The sequence below is a fragment of the Pygocentrus nattereri genome, chromosome 18 (genome assembly GCF_015220715.1).
Source record: "Pygocentrus nattereri isolate fPygNat1 chromosome 18, fPygNat1.pri, whole genome shotgun sequence".
Classification (NCBI taxonomy): domain Eukaryota; kingdom Metazoa; phylum Chordata; class Actinopteri; order Characiformes; family Serrasalmidae; genus Pygocentrus; species Pygocentrus nattereri.
Genome location: NC_051228.1, coordinates 35,038,659 through 35,056,067, shown reverse-complemented (window position 1 = coordinate 35,056,067; position 17,409 = coordinate 35,038,659). Strand labels below are relative to the sequence as shown.

General features: G+C 43.6%; 1 protein-coding gene across 2 annotated transcripts in view; it reads left to right on the top strand.

Annotated features, from left to right (window-relative positions):
* The first annotated feature begins 3,112 nt into the window (after nucleotides 1-3,112).
* The window catches only part of hlcs (holocarboxylase synthetase (biotin-(proprionyl-CoA-carboxylase (ATP-hydrolysing)) ligase)), a 51,594-nt gene continuing 37,297 nt past the window's right edge, over nucleotides 3,113-17,409 (top strand). Inside the window, exons 1-6 of one of the 2 annotated variants that reach the window (XM_017691382.2) lie at nucleotides 3,113-3,389; nucleotides 6,986-7,126; nucleotides 7,750-7,912; nucleotides 9,071-9,522; nucleotides 10,961-11,515; nucleotides 12,980-13,162. In XM_017691382.2, coding sequence (XP_017546871.2) covers nucleotides 3,198-3,389; nucleotides 6,986-7,126; nucleotides 7,750-7,912; nucleotides 9,071-9,522; nucleotides 10,961-11,515; nucleotides 12,980-13,162 — 1,686 coding nt within the window. In that variant the 5' untranslated portion in view covers nucleotides 3,113-3,197. The remainder of the gene's footprint in view (nucleotides 3,390-6,985; nucleotides 7,127-7,749; nucleotides 7,913-9,070; nucleotides 9,523-10,960; nucleotides 11,516-12,979; nucleotides 13,163-17,409) is intronic. The other variant, XM_037547537.1, reaches the window with a different exon arrangement.

Genomic DNA, 17,409 nt, shown 5'->3' with positions numbered 1-17,409 from the left:
GAAAAGAGAGGTGCTCCTCCTCTTAGTACTTTTACCCCCACCTCTTCTCCTACAGACCGCCACTGCACCTGATGACATCATCAGATAAGGATCATGCCCTTAGAATGAAAGAAAACAGGAAACAGGAAAAGTGCAGGAGGAAGAAAAATTCTTGTTCATCGATTCTGTTCTAGCCTTTAAAGCCTGAGTGACTCACTTCATGAACTCATTTCAGGTGAAAGTCCTCCAGCGTCTCTCTTGGTAAACCAGTCTTTTAATAGAACGTCATTAATTAGTGACGCTGACGTCTATTAAAATGATCAGAAGCACAAAACACTGAAGGTAAACAGTTTCCATCAGGGAGAACCGAGTGGCTCTGAAATCACTTTTTACACACAAGCAAAGTTTCAGTTTCAGATTTATTTACAACTTAGTTCCAAGTTTAAGTTGAATAAAAACTGGCTTTAAACTCAGGATCACAGATGAGCTCCTTTACTATGTTGATCTGTAGGCGTCTGTTCATAAACATAAACCAGCCCAAACTCATTTACTATAAAATGAAATGGTGTTTGTAGAAATTCAGAAAAAAGCCGCGTCAGTCTCGACTGCATATGTGGACATATTTCTATATTGAGCTCTATTTACACAAAGTTAGGTTAGTTCATCATTTATGTTGAACAGACTCTCCCAAAGTTTTACGCTGCTGCGCTGACATTGAACCGCATGCTGCACTGGGTCGGTATGACCAACAGGTCAAAACCAGCTCTAAACAAAGTGACCGCTGGGCCCTGATTGGTGCTCTGGCTTTACACTTCTTTTGTTTTGACATGTTACGATTTTATACACGCAGAAATCAAAAGGACCGACAGATTTCTCAAAATGTAGTAAAAAGTCAGATATTAGACTCTGAAATGTAGTGGAGTGAAAGGAAAAAGTCGCCCAGAAATGGAAAAACTTCAGTACAGATACACCAAAAATACTAAAGTACAGAAACCAATTACATTTACTTAGTTACTGTCTGCTACTGCCACTGGCTGTGCAGTAGGAGCAGAGAACTTGTAGAGAGGAAAATTACTGCTCTGCAATGTCTTCCGTTTCTGCTAGAGGGCGCTCCCGAGTGAATCCAAAATGAATGGTTGATATGGAACATTTGAGCATAATCATAGTTTATAAATGCTTAAACATTTTTAATGCACAATCATTTCCTGAACATTGAATATCATAAAACATTTTAACACTGCTGTTATATTTTTAAGAGCTTTTAAACTCGAGCTGTAGGAGTTTAAAACGGAGCCTCATGTGTGTCCATGACGTCAGTGAGTGCGAACAGCCAATGAGCTGCTCCGCTCGCCCGTCAATCATCCTGCTCTAGCAGTAATGCCTGCCTAACTATATGAACAAGATTTCTTTGCTTCTTTAGTGAAATCCATCCTTCTACTTTCTAAAATTAAAGAAAAGTTCTGGGCGAGTGATTAGAAACTATTTTAACTTTTCGTTTTTAGCTGTCCCGCGACCCTGAGAGAGAAGTGGCTTAGAAAATGTGTGTGTGTGTGTGTGTGTGTGTGTGTGTGTTTAGCCATTGAGCTCCTTTCACTCCCATTCATTACGTGAGCGCCCTCTGCTGTTTAGCAGTCCTGTTTAAGATAAGAAGTGGTCAGGCACCTAATAAACCAGCTCTGGTAGGAGCATGGGAGGCGTGGCCATGCAAAGTGGCTGTGCTGAGAGGCTCCTGGAAGGCACCCCGCTGGACGATATTTGTTGTTTAAGCTGTGTAACGTGGCTTTGTGTTGTTATTCTGTGTTGGAATGTGGGGTAATGAGTCTCAATGTAAATGCCTACCTTAAAGGGAAAGTGTATAGTTGGAAGTGACCTGCTGCTGGACTCTATGTATATGCTATAAAATGGGTCTCTATTGTTTTCTGAGGCTCTTACAGGCATACAGGATTTAGCTTTTTTTTTTCTTCCAAGAAAAGTGGCAGCAGTGTAATTTACACACCATGCACTGATTGTCAAGTATCTGTATTCTGAATAATGTCTTTACAAAATGTAACTTGGACTGAATACTTAAAGGCTTAATATCAGTTATTGTATTCTGAATAAGTATTCCCAGTGCTTCCATTCAGTTACAACCCAACCCTGTGTACAAACAGCCCGAGGAGAAGGCAAGAGGTTCACTATCCCTTGTTTTGAAGTATGGTCATTTTAAAAAAGGGAACACGTCTATCAGTTAATAAAAGGATCCATTCTTCTTTGGTGTATAAGATGCATGTCACTGCTCTTTTTCAGTTTTTGACATAATTTGAAAGTGCCTGTTGCCTTTTACTCTGCGTGTACATTTCATGAAGAGCGGCCTAAAAGAAACGACACAAAATGACAAAAATTCTGGTTCCATTGGCTTACATTAAAAGTAAAGTATTTTTTTTCTTTCTCCTGTAAAGTCACCAGTCTGGAGATACAAGGTTTTCCTCTGACACCAGTGATATTTAAGCTTTAACTGGCTGCCCTGAACAGCATTTACTGTTTATGTAGGTATGCATGTGTCCATTCATTTGACTGAATTCAATTATGATTAATTTAATTACACTATTGAAAAAACCAAGTAGTACACATTAGAATGTATAATAAACAACGAATTATTTTCTAGATCTAAAGATGTATAATTAACAGTCCTCCTGGTTCGTGTATGCACGTTAATGTACATTAATAACAGCTCAAACCACAAGTGGTTCCCTATCCCCTGCCTAGTGCACTTCACAGGCGCCTGCGAGCAGGCTGCCAGACTGCCGCTATGTGTTAAAATAAATGCGGCATAATTTGAGATTTAGACTGAAAGTACACAAGTGCACTCATTTGGAGTGAAAGTCATTCTTTCGTGAACTGTCTAGTGCACTACGTAGGGAGGATGAAGCAATTTGACATGCGACCCAAATTTAAGTCGATAAAAAAAAACTAGGAACGTAAAAAGAGCGGTTTTTTTTTCTCGACTAAACGAGTTGTAAGCGTAAAAGACTTACCACTGGGCCCATAAATAACGTATTATAAAAATAATAATGATAATGAAAGACAGCGAAACGAAATGCCCACGCGCACGCGCTCTCGAGGCGATGACGAAGGGGGAAGGGGCGGGGGCTCGCCGCGGAAATGCCGGAGCGAGCGAGTGTGATGGTGGGAGCCGGGGGTCTGCGCTCCGGGACGGCGCTGCTCCCCGTGCGTTGACCATGCTGATAACGCTGTGCTACGTCTACCTGTGGGTGCGCTTCCAGAAGTGCTACACGGCGGTGATCCGCAGCGCGCTGAGGCGGCTGAGCGCGAGCCGGAGCGGAGTGGCTTTCTGCGCCCTGCGCGAGCACAGCAGCCCCGCAGCCTTCCTCACGCGGGGCAACAAGGCCATTTACATCACCGAGCCGCAGGTGATTCCCGCACCGGTGCATGCTCGGTCCGGCCCCGAGGCGCGTTCACACACGCAGCCCGAATCCGGTTTATTTGTGCATTCGCTTTTATTCGAGTCCGGTCCAAACCACTTTCGGGCTCACTGCGCGACCCAGAGTGTATAGACAGCTGCTAGTCTTGGAATCGGGGGGACACAGAGAGCAGTGCCAGCTTTTACCTTCCTGAGAAGGGTTTACACTAGATGATGGAACATTGCTGTCAGGATCTGATTGTATTCCATTATTGGCGCATTGGCGAGATCAGGTGTTGATATTGGAGGATGAGTTCTTGATCAGAAACATCACTCAAATTCATACTGAAGGCATGTCATTGTGGCAGGGTGACCTTAGGGTCATGAGCTGCTCCAGATCATCCATGTCCGTGCTTTTCTATGGAGATTATGCAAGTGTACAAGCAGTGTGTGCTCATTTGAGCACCTGATCAGTGGGTGCACTATTAAGTTGCTGAATTCATTGATTTGAAGGGGGGGGGGGGGGGGGGGTCTTCATACTTTTTGACGTTATTAAAACCGTGACAATCTGGCAACCCAAATCCAGTTTGTTTGCATATCCAGCCTGGGTGGTGCCACACTTCCAAAAGTCCAGCGGCTGGCTGAGTGACCAAATGTGACTAGGGCATTGACTGAGTGACCAAACGTGACTAGGGCATTGGCTGAGTGACCAAACGTGACTAGGGCATTGGCTGAGTAACGGAAACTGCCTTTCATGTCCTTTTAATAACATGTCTCCATAAAACCACTCAGTAGGGCTTTTTGAGATTTGGTTGTTTTCACACCACAACAGCTGAAATGGACCAGATTGCAGATGAAGGTGTTTGTTTAGATACAGAGTTGTAGAACTTCATTGATCTGTTTCAGTAGCAAGACATATAATTACACATAAACTTACATAAACTGTGCAGAAAAATACAAAATAGAAGTAAATCTAGACATCAGTTAAAGTACAAGATAAATAAAATAAACTATAAAAGTTTATCTGTTTACATATTTACATGGCATATGAGACAGATTCGCTGTCAAGACAGCAGGCACTGAGTGGTGTGAGGTCGTCTAACAGCACGTGTTAAAGACGTGGTTAACTCTGAATTGCCTCAATATTACAGTGAAAAGTGTCATTACAGTAATAGTTGTGATATATTGCACAGTGTGTGTAAATCAGAGAGGAGATATAGTGATGAGGTTCAGCACATTTCAGACAGCAAGAGATCAGTACTGTCTCTGCAGTTAGGAGAATTGTAGAGCCTTATAGCAGTCGGTAAGAAAGATCTCACACGGTGCTTATTGATCAGAAATATTTCAACTTTTAATTGCTGTTAGTGTCTTTTTTTTTTTTTTCTGTTACTTTACCAACATGAAAATATAAAAATACAGACAATTAACATCGACGTGTATCAGAGAAACAAAGCAATGATAATAATCTTCTATCTAATCTTCTTTGAGATTGGTTCACAAATTTCGCTTTAACCAGTCAGGTCGCTGATGCTTGGCTAGAAATACTTTGTGATCCATGAGGCCAAATTTAAAGCGTGTCTTCGCTATTATTATATGGCTCACCTGCAGGAGCTGTATGACAGTCTGTAAAGAGTGAACTGTAAAAATTGACAGTGGGCAGTACAGCGCTGACGTGCACTGAGAAAAGCAGCCTCTGGTGTTGATTCGCCTTGTTTGGCGTGGTCCATTGACCATCCCGCCAGCAGCAGGCTCAAGCAGGGGTCACCAGTTCACGGATCAGTTCTTTAGCGTGAACTTGAATGTAAGATTAAGATTAAGTGACCCTTATTAGTCCCACAACGGGGAAATTTCACCTCCACACACTAGTGAGCACACACACACTAGGGGGCAGTGAGCACACTTGCCCGGAGCGGTGGGCAGCCCAGTCCGCAGCGCCCGGGGAGCAGTTGGGGGTTAGGTGTCTTGCTCAAGGACACCTCAGTCATGTGCTGTCGGCTCTGGGGATCAAACCGGCGACCTTCCGGTCACATGGCTGGTTCCCTAACCTCCAGCCCATGACTGCCCCCAAAGTGGGCAATCATGTAAGTGGGGCGTTCACACGTCAAAATGGACTGAACTAAAGAAAAAGCTTGATTGGTTTGCACCAAACCCGGTAGGTGCGCCAGCGAAGGTAGCAGTAAGAAATATCTAACTGAAATCTGTGGGTCAGCTGTGTTTTTATTTTGTTTTTACATTTTGCCACGACCCAAACGAGCCATTGTTTAGTCAATATATGCTAAAGCTTCAACACCATAATAGGCACTGAATCGATCGTTTTAGGTTGATCAATTGTTTTATTGATGGGGGTCTGGGCACACACTATGTTGCAGTGCATCTCAGGTTGAAATGGGCTAATAAGGATAGAAAATTAAAATATTTCCACAGGTAGATCAGGACTGTGTCACAGGCCTGACTTGACCCGCAGGCCTTGTGTTTGACTCATGGGATGCAACTGATCTGAACCCAATCAGAAAGTGGTGGGTCGTCACCCCAGTACTTTGAAAAGCGGTGGGTCAAACGCCCATTCGCATCTGTAGCCCTAGTGGCCTTGAGGTCCAGATAAAATCAGATTTTAATCTGACGGCCAAACAGAAAACACACACGTTGGGATATTTTCAATATTTGTAAGTAATTTTAATGTGAAATCACATTTCTGAAAAAAACCTTTTGGGTTGTGTTCACACTGTTAGTCCAAATCTGCTTCATTTGAATTGGAATTGGATCACAAAAAGTCACATGGAACCCAGTTTTTAAAAATGCAGTCCAGACCACTTTTCAGTTTTTGCTGTAGCCTGTGAGCTTTAAGTGGGAACATTTGGCATGATTCATACATAACAACATAACCAACTAACTAAAACCCCAAGTGGGGGTGCTGGTCTTCTTGGCCAAAAAGTGGACAAATGGACCGTCACTGCTGAAGATCAAAACTGGAAAAACAAAGGAGAATTGCTTACAGTGGGAGCTTAGCATTAGTGACTTAATCAGTGAATGAGTGAGTGAGCATCCTGTTTGTTCTGTATAGTGTTACTTTGTTTATACAGTCCAAAAGTAGGAGACCACATTGAACATCTTATTTCCTTTTATTCTGTTGTTGGAAATAAACAATAGAAAGTTTTAGAATCTTGAAAAATTAAAACAAAGAAACATTCTGGCAGTTAAATCGAAGACGTTTTTGAAACTCTGCTCTTTTCAAACTCACACAAATTTATGAAATCGATTTTTTTTTTTGGTCTTATACTTTCTGTTTAAATGCATGTTCAAGTGGATCTAATCTACTTGCCAGAGGTTTTTTTTTTTACTGACTTGTGGAGTTGTGTCAGCTCAACATTCCTGTAAAGGTTGAAAGATTCTACTTTTGACCCAAATTGTGAGGCTGATCATACAGTTTCTAATGAAAAAAGTGTTAACTTGCAAAGGAATGTAAAATAGAAGCATTTTTGGTCTCAAGCTTCTGAACACTATACTAATACTACTCAAGTGCATCAGTAATGCTCACAATTCTCTAACGTAATCAGTTGAGTGATGGGCTTCTCTCTAACTGCATGTTTGTTTTGTTGTTATACCCAGGCATGTGATGACCTCAGCAAGTGGACGCTGCTTTTGGGGTCCTCTCTGATTAGTGGTCCAAGAGTTGAGAATATTGCCTTTATTATAGAGGCTACAGCAGGACAGAGAGCGGACCAATCACCTCAAAGAGTGAATAAGAAAGTAGGCCATTTAGCATGGATGCAATGTAACTGTACTGCAACACACAACTGCACATTACTCACTGTCACTGTAATCTGAAAATTATATATGCTTGAATACACAGTATGCAAATTGTGTGTGTGTGTGTGTGTGTGTGTGTGTATGTGTATATACATATATGTGTGTGTGTGTGTGTATATACATATATGTGTATGTATGTATGTGTTTGTGTGTGTGTGTGTGTGTGTGTGTATGTGTATATACATATACGTGTATGTATGTATGTGTTTGTGTGTGTGTGTGTATGTGTATATACATATATGTGTGTGTGTATATACATATACGTGTATGTATGTATGTGTTTGTGTGTGTGTGTGTGTGTGTATATATACACACACACGAGAGAGACAGTACTGTGATTGAGAATAGTATAAAACCTGAAAACGTGTGTTAATTGATAGTTTGAATGTTTCTGTGTATTGTCACTCTTTCGGACTTCTGCCTATTACATATTAAGTCATGTATTTTACTTGGTCATTGCCATGTATTTAATCTGTTAACAAAAGCTTATTAGTGAGCATTTCACAAATATAACAGCTCTTTTCTAACTTTTGACTGTTTCATTTGTTTAATGTTCTTTGTAGGGGCTGAAGTGGTCGGACTATTGCCTTCCTCTGGCCTGCAGTCCAGGGCAGCCCTATAGGGCAGTGGCTGAGGCCAGCCTGGACAACTTCAGCACTCTGGGAGTGGCGTTTCTGGAAGATCGTTTGCAGATGGAAAATGGCCTCATACCGGAAAAAATAGTTTGTTAGTTTAATTATTTCTTTCTCAGTGTCATTTTCTCAGAGCCATTATCCCCCTTCACTGTAGGGGTACCGTACCGTTCACTCGGTGTGCAGCACTCAGGCACCCACCCCTTTGTGGATAATGTAGTGAAGGATGACTTCTCTGCCACTGAAGTCGTTAACCGAGCAGCCCCAGTGTCCAAGCTTTTAATTGATGTCTACATGCAGATGTTAATTTAGTCCCTGTTCCTATAGAAACACTAGCATGTTGAGCAGCGACTGAAGCTTCTCTTATCCCCAAAAATGAGAACTCTCTTTCAAAGTCACAGCAGTGCTGCTGGAGTTTTTAAACACTGTGTCCACTCACTGTCCACTCTATTAGACCCTCCTGCCTTGTCGGTCCACCTTGTTGATGTAAAGTCAGAGACGACAGCTCATCTGCTGCTGCACGGTTTGCGCTGGTCATCCTTTAGTCCTTCATCAGGGGTCACAGGAGGCTGTTGGCTGGATGTTTTTGGTTGGTGGACTATTCTCAGTCCAGCAGTGACACTAAAGACTTAAAAACACAAGCAGCACTGCTGTGTCTGATCCACTCGTACCAGCGCAACACACACTAACGCACTACCACCATGTGGGTGTTACTGCAGTGCTGAGCATGATCCACCACCCAAATAGTACCTGCTCTGTGAGGGTCCATGGGGGTCCTGACCACTGAAGAACAGGGTAAAAGGGGGTAACAAAGTATCAGAGAAACAGATGGGCTACAAAGTGCACCTATACAGTAAGTGGAGCTGACGAAAAAGGCACAAACATAAACAGTCATTCAGAGTGTTTTGATGTGGATTGGTTAACTATAGAGAAACACAGACTTATGTTGCGGTGTTGGTAATGGGAACTGCCAGTGGTGGTGATGGATTTTAAAACACCTCAGTGCCTCAGACATCAGTCAGCATTTCCAGTCCGTGCAATAACCTTCTGTGAGGGAACTTTGAGAGCAGTAAGCTCTTCAGACATCTGGTTCCTATCACCACCACTGTGAACAGTTTGACTTGATCTCTTCTACTGCGGTATATTTGGCTGATTTTTCTTTTTGTTTCAGTGCTCGTTCAAGTTACTTTGAGGTCACCGTGTTGTTTTTATGATTTAATTATATTCCTCTTTGTTTGTTTTTGTCCGGTAGCGGTGTTACTCAGGGAATCTGCGCTGAAAGAACTCTTTGAAAAGCAGAAGTCGGACAAGGAGAAAAAGCTTGAGTCACTCCCCGCCAGTGCGCCGAAAGAGATTGTGTTGTCCGCCGCTTCTCCGTGTGAGCAGGGGCCTGTGGATGTGCTGCAGGTGCGCAGGAAAAGCAGCCTTCGTTTGTCAGCCGTGCGGCGTGACTCGGACGCGTCCAGTGGCGGCAGTGAGCGCAGACCTTTACGTGACCAGCAGGTGGAGTCAGAGCACGCAGCAGAGCACCACCACATGGAGGGCCACCACCTGCACCTGTCCAGCTGCCATGAGTGCCTGGAGCTGGAGAACAGCACCATTCTGTCAGTGAAGTACGCCTCAGTGGAGAACATTCCCGACCTGCCAGATGACTATGAGTGCATGGGCATGGACGATGAGGAGGAAGCAGGCGAGAGCTTTTCGGTATGATTGCATGTTTTTTTTTTTTTTTTTGTAGTGTTGGTTCTTGTAGAAAGCTGCACAATGCAAACAAGCCCTGTAAGAAATCATTAAATCTTAAAATCGTAAAAAATCCACATCATAGCTGAATTTCCACATTTTTTTAAAAAATAAGGGAGTTCAAAGCGTTCACTCCCCAGTCCGTATATGGACTATACGTATGAAAACAAAGCTGCAATAACAGCTTGTTGTGAATTCATTGATTCTGCAATGTCACAAAAAAACAACTAATTTACATGTAACCATCTATTCAGCTTATAGCCTTTACTTTAGCCCTACCCATTCATTTTAAGATTAAGAGACACACTTGTTAGTTCCACAATAGGGAAATTCACCCCCGCAGCCTAACCCATCCACAGCGAGCAGGGAGCAGTTAGACAAGATTAAATGACCCTTAGTCCCACAGCAGGGAAATTTCACCTCTGCATTTAAACCATCCGTACAGTGAAACACCACACACACACTAGGGAGCAGTGAGCGAACTTATCCAGAGTGGTGGGCAGCACCCAGGGAGCAGTTGGGGGTCAGGTGCCTTGCTCAAGGGCAGTTCAGTCACGTAATCTCTGCTCATGGGATCAAACTGGTGACCTTCCAGTCACAGGGCTGGTTCCCTAACCTCCAGCCCACGACTGCCTTTAGATTGAAGTTGTAAGATACAATACAGGGCAGCTAAGCAGCCCCAATCTCAGAGCAGGTACTATTTGGGCAGTGAATCATTATCAGAACTGCAGTTTCACTGACGTGGTGGTGGTGTGTCAGTGTGTGTTGTGCTGTGATCAGACACAGCAGTGCTGCTGGAATTTAAATACCTCAGTGTCACTGCTGGACTGAGAAGAGTCCACCAACCAAAAACATCCAGCCAACAGCGTCCTGTGGGCAGCATCCTGCGACCGCTGATGACGGACTAGAGGATGACCAACACAAACCGCAGCAGCAGATGAGATATCGTCTCTGACTTTGCATGGACAAGGTGGACTGACAGGGTAGGAGTGTCTAATAGAGTGGACAGTGAGTGGACACAGTGTTTAAAAACTCCAGCAGCACTACCGTGTCTGATCCACTCGTACCAGCACAACACACAAACACACCACCACCATGTCAGTGTTACTGCAGTGCTGAGAATGATCCACCACCCAACTAGTACCTGCTATGTGAGGGTCCACTGGGGTCCTGACCACTGACGAACAGGGTAAAAGGGGCTAACAAAGTATCAGAGAAACAGATGGACTACAGTCTGTAACTGTAGAACTACAAAGTGCAGCTATACAGTAAGTGGAGCTGATGAAATGGTCAGTAAGCATAGAAACAAGGAGGTGGTCATGATGTTATGCCTGATCGGTGAATGTTAATCATAATATGGTGCAGTATAACTGCAATGTGATATTTTTTCCATGTCCTGCAGCCCTACTTCTCAGGCCAGAGCCAGCGAGTGAACGCCAGCGGAAAACCTCCAAACGTGCTCGTGTTTACGGGAGGATGCGAGGAACGTTACAAGCATGTGCGCTCTCTGCTGACTGAGTGCATCGACATGGACAGCTACACTGTCTACCCTTTACAGCCACAGCAGGCACTGGGTGAGCCGTGGCTGGAGAGCGCTCTGCTGCTGGTGCTGGCCACTGACCAGCCGCTTACGCCCCAGCTGCAGCTGCGCTTCCTGGCCTACCTGAGCCAGGGTGGAAAGGTCCTAGGCCTGTCAAGTACTCTGTGCCCAGCCGGACTCCGACTGAAGCCCAGAGAGGCACAGAGGGGCAGCGTCTGCAGACTGAGCTTCACCAAGGCGGACAGTACGGAGGTACAACTGAGTGTGCTGGCCAGCGGGAGCGTATACGAGCGTGAGCCTCATGAGGGCAACAGCGCACAGGTGGAGCTGTGGGGGGAGCTGAGTACCGAGGAGAAGGACATGGTCATCGTCAGAGTGACCCATGGAGAGGACAGCGGGGAAGCCGTTCTGTGTCAGGTAAAGGGAATGCAGGCTTCTAGATGAGTGGGCATGTAGAATGAAATTTGAGGTCCTGAAGTTCTTACTATTGACGTACAGAGACATGCTTGTACTAATGTGAACTGAAGAGCAGCTGTGCTTAATGTTCAGATATTTGGGTGGTGCTCTTATTACATTAGTGCACGTTACAGGATTACAGTAATTATTTTTTTGCATGCCAGTGATGTTATAGAAGGCATGTGTATGTACGCCGATCAGGCATAATATTATGAGCAATTCCTTGTTTCTTTTTCTTAGTATTTGTTTTGCCCACTGACGGTGAGCACTCAAGCTGTCATAGGCTCAGTAAGATTAGTTTGAGTAGTGACCTAGAAATAGTGCCCATAGTGCAAATAGTGTTGTTTCTTTTTCATTCGTCATTGTCAGCCAATAAACAAATATTGTGCATTGACATGTGCAGACGTGTGTTCTCTGTAGACAGTGTAACTTATTTTCACATAGACTATATTTCCAAAAGTATTCACTCACCCATCCAAATAATTGAATTCAGGTGTTCCAGTCACTTCCATGGCCACAGGTGTATAAAGCCGAGCCCCTAGGCCTGCAGACTGCTTCTACAGACATTAGTGAAAGAATGGGTCGCTCTCAGGAGCTCAGTGAATTCCAGTGTGGTACCGTGATCGGACGCCACCTGTGCAACAAGTCCAGTTGTGAAATTCTCACTACTAAATATTCCACAGTCAACTGTCAGTGGGATTATAACAAAGTGGAAGTGATTGGGAACGACAGCAACTCAGCCACGACGTGTTCTCTGGAGTGACCAATCACGCTTCTCCATCTGGCAATCTGATGGACGAGTCTGGGTTTGGTGGTTGCCAGGAGAACGCTACTTGTCTGACTGCATTGTGCCGAGCGTAAAGTTTGGTGGAGGGGGGATTATGGCATGGGGTTGTTTATCAGGGGTTGTTTTTCAGGAGTTGTGCTCGGCCCCTTAGTTCCAGTGAAAGGAACTCTTAATGCTTAATTGCGCACCAGTGCACAAATGCAAGGTCCGTAAACACATGGATGAGCATGTTTGGTGTGGAAGAGCTTGACTGGTCTGCAGTCCTTGGGTTGAGCGGAGACTGCGAGCCAGGCCTTCTCGTCCAACATCAGTGTCTGATCTCACAAATGCACTTCTGGAAGAACGGTCAAAAATTCCCATAAACACACTCCTAAACCTTGTGGAAAGCCTTCCTAGAAGAGTTGAAGCTGTTGTAGCTGCAAAGGGTGGGGTGACATCATATTAAACCCTATGGATTAAGAATGGGATGTCACTCAAGTTCATATGTGTGTGAAGCCAGATGAGCAAATACTTTTGGAAATATAGTGTATATCCTGTCACGAATATCTCTCTCTCTCTCTCTCTCTCTCTCTCTCTCTCTCTCTCTCTCTCTCTCTCTCTCTCTCATTTCACCCACCCCAACCCCCACTTGCCCACAGGTGCATTTGGAGACTGCTCCGGATGCTGAGCAGGTGCAGAGTTCTACTGGTTTCTCTGAGCTGAAGATGAGTAATGCGAGGCGGTATGAGGTCCTGACTGAGATCCTCACCTCTCTGGGCCTGAGCTGTGAGCTGAGCCAGATGCCTCCACCCAGCCCTGTCTACCTGCTCTCTGCCCAGCCGGTGAGTCACACACCAACTCATACATAAATAAGTTCCATGTGTGGCTGTTATGAGTCTAGACTGTGTCCAGAAAACCAGCCCAGAGAATTTTAAACATTCTCCAGTGTTGCTCTCTTAGTGTCAGTGGAAATGTGTTTGTAAATAATTGTCTTTTATTAGAACAGAATGAAAGCAGATTTTTATCTCAAAATGCAAGAAATACTCTCAGCTTTGTGGTGACATTTGACGAGAAGATTCAATTTATTCTGGTTGTTAAAGGCTTTAAATCTACTGAGTGATACAGACCATACGTTTGCCTCAGTAATACCTGCGAAGAAAGTGGTTTAGTGGTTGAGTCCCATGAGGACTCACTGCATTTAAAACCAGGCAGTGGTTTATTGCTTCATCAGAAATGTCCTCAGGCCCTCTTCGTTTTTTCCCTCACCCACTCAAGATAGAATAGTTTTGATCGTCCCTTTGGGCCTGAAAGTCTGTTGCACGTGTTCGACATGCATTTACATACATGAAAAGCATAAATCTTTCCCACATGTGGAACCTGTCTGTACTGGTTTCTCACTCCATCATAAACATTTACCCACCGATTATGTGGTTCATTCAGAGAGAGATTTAATTAAATCAACAGGTAGCACGTGTTGCAATATACAATCACTAGTAAAAGTTAGTAAAAGGTTGGACCCCCTTTTGCCTTCAGAACTGCCTTCATTCTTCATGGCAGACTTTCAACAAGGTGTTGGAAACGTTCCTCAGAGATTCTGGTTGGTTATTTGAGTTCCTGTTGCCTTTCTATCATCTGGAACCAGTCTGCCCGTTCTCCTCTGACCTCTCACATCAACAAGGCATTTTCGTCCACACAACTGACCGCTCACTGGATATTTCCTCTTTTTCGGACCGTTCTCTGTAAACCCTAGAGATGGTTGTGTGTGAAAATCCCAGCAGATCAGCAGTTTCTGAAATACTCAGACCAGCCCGTCTGGCACCAACAACCACGCCACATTCAAAGTCCCTTAAATCCCCTTTCTTCCCCGTTCTGATGCTCGGTCTGCACTTCAGCAAGTTGTCTTGACCACCTCTACATGCCTAAATGCAGTGAGCTGCGGCCGTGTGATTGGCTGATTAGCTATTTGTGTTAACGAGCAACTGAACAGGTTGTACCTAATAAAGTGGCCCGTGAGTGTATGTGTGGTAGCTAAATTACTAGAAATGTTCTAACCAGTATTATTAACATTAACAAAAGCTTTTGGAAACTAAAATGGAAACTTGTGTTTAGAAATATATCTGTTAAAAACTGCATTAATGCAGTGACTTAGGTTCAGGAATACCTAATCTGCTGTTAGGGTACTAGGTGCGGTGAAAGTGGCTGTTTTGCAAAAATACCTTGCCTGTTTCTGCCTCATTCTTGTGTTGAAAGGTACCTTAAGCCCTGAACTGAAGACAAGGCCCAATGTTGCGTTACACACTGCTGTAACCTAAGAATAGTTCAACCAGTTTGCATTGAAGTCCCTGTAGTTACTGTATAATAAGCCTGGGATTTTAAGGGGTTCAAAATAAAATTGGAGGTTGGTGGGTGGGCCCTGCTGCAGCACCAAGACGTTCAGTTGGCTGAGTGGGCTGGAGGTTGAACTTGAGGTCCACTCAACAGACACTTAGGTTAATGCACACACTTTAGAACACAGGGGTTCTGTGCATTTAGGCATGTACAGGTGGTCAAGATAACTTGCTAAAGTGCAGACCGAGCATCAGAACGGGGAGGAAAGGGGGTTTAAGTGACTTTGAACGTGGCATAAAGGACATTTGGTTTATTGCTGTTTAAACATGTCCAGTAAATGCTGCTGAGCAGTGACGTCACATATTCTACAGTGCGTTCGCATTTGCTTTGTGGGACTGAGTTACACTGTATATGTAGTTTGTCTACCAGCGCTTCTAAAGCCTGTTACATCAAGACACTTTAAACGTGCTGAAAATTTTGGAATCCCAATTCAAAAGTTCAGGATCTCTGTTTTCAGTAAAACGTGAGATGGTACTGTTACGATGCTATCGCGCTACAACTTTGCACATTTCAACTAATAAGTAGGAAGCTGTGAAAAATGAAGAAACCTTAGATGTGTCCAGAGTGACGAACACAGCTGCGTTTAACTCCGTAATGTCCGGCACAGCTGTACTATATGGATAATGAAGTTAAACTTACAGACTGCCACATATTTGAAAGGGGGTGATCAAATCTCAGGTAACAGGGAATTATTATAAATAGGTGATTATACTATATTATTTATCGTTTTAATAACTTTTTGATCACAAAAAGCTTATATTGAAAAGAAATTCTTAAAGGGGAATTCCATCAGTCATCAAAACCTCTGCATAGTTCGGTTGTTAAAATCTTTCGAGTTTGGTTTGAAGTGCTTTACTGTAAAGAAACTTACCAACTTGGATGCCTTTACAGTGGTTGTGATAGGAACCAGGAGTTGCAATGTTTACAGTGTAAATATAGCGATTTTATTTACTATCCAAAACCACCACTGAACCTACATGAGTCTTCTGAGTCTTTGAATGTGACTGATTATGGTAAAATCTGGTAAATTTGGAAAAAACACAAATTTTACTGGGGACTATTTTGCCTCACAACGCCCTGCATGTACCTCTTCATCATGAGTGTATTAAAAATATGTTTTAAGCCAGAAAATTGTCCTAAAAAAATTGTAACACAATTTTAACTTGTAACACAATTTTTTCAGACATTAGCAATATATACATAACCATTTCTTGTAATAACTTTCTGTGAGGGAGTTTTTACAGGCAGTAAACTCTTTAGACGTCTTGTTCCTCTTAGAGCTGTTGTGAACATTTTGAAATCCTCAAGTTTCTCTACAAAAGAGCATTTCACACCAGACCACCCTGGATGACTGTTTACATCTCAACGATTGGCATATGCAGAACTTTTGAAAAATCTATTCTAGTGTCTAGCTTATAGTACAGGGTGATTCAAAAAAGATTCATCCCATTTTAAAGTCATATTTTTGCAACCGTGAGGCGTCTAGGAACCAATCACAATCCAACTGAAAGAGGGGGGGTCCCTTCAGTCTGAGAGGAGATGAGACCCCTGAGCAGAAAGCGTTCTGCTGTCTCCACATCAATCAGAGTGGAGCAGTGAAGCTCCAACAGCTCAGAGCGTTCGGTGTTGGTTCCACAGCACTGGATGATCTCCGAAATCCCACCGAAAGAGCCGTGAGTGCAGCGACGCCCGACACGCTCAATCCAGTCTGGGATGAGTTTGACTGTGGTGTTGATGTCGTCCGTACAGCTGGAGGAGGTTCATATTCAGACCTTATAAAATTACATAATAAACTTTACGCTCATTTAAACCATTTACAGTTCACTGCACTGATCTGTAATGATTTATAAGTTAAATGAATCATTTTGTAATTGGATGAATCTTTTTGAATCACCCTGTGTTTCACTCCACCCTGGGTGGATTATTATTGAGTAATATAACAGCATTAATGTATCAAGTGATTCAGAGCGTTAATATACTAGCTATGCCAGCATAAGTGTCTTAAATGATTGTGTCAAGCTTACTGTAATGACATTTCTGGATTTTAGTGCCAGCTAAAGCGCCACTGAGTTTGTGTTGAAAAGTTTAGAAATGTCCACTAGGTGGAAGCATGGGTCCACTCAACCTCTCTGTAGTCACTGAGAGCTCTTTTCTCCTTTTCATCATGAAGCTTTAAGCAGTTCAGCAGAACCAACTCTATTATATTGTCTATAATTCTTTTCAAACTGTAAAAGGTTCTTCTTAATAACCATTACTAAAAACTGATATCCCGACCGCTTTCATTGAAAAGCCTTTTTCTGCTGGAAGCTCCTTTAGTTTAGAAGCTTTGCCTGGACCTTGGACACCGGAGCTGTGCTTGGGTTTCCTGCTCTGTTTGGAGATCATTTACAACGTGATGTTTGAGTGATTTCTGACAAGTTAGTCATTTATCCGCCCGCTCGGCTCCCTCAGTCTGACACAAAATAGAATTTCCGAGAACATAACCTCTCATTGTTGTTATTTTATTATTTCGAAGGGGTTTGTTTGGGTTCAAGTGTGACGTTTGACCCCTGGCCCGGCCACTCCGTTACAACAGACGGCCTTCTGATGAAACAGCGATTGCTTCCAGACAGAGCGTGCATGTGTTTGCCGCGGGGGGAATAGAGCGCGCTCTGTGCACCTTGCTGTGCTGAAGAGAGACGGGACTGTGTGAGGAGCTCAG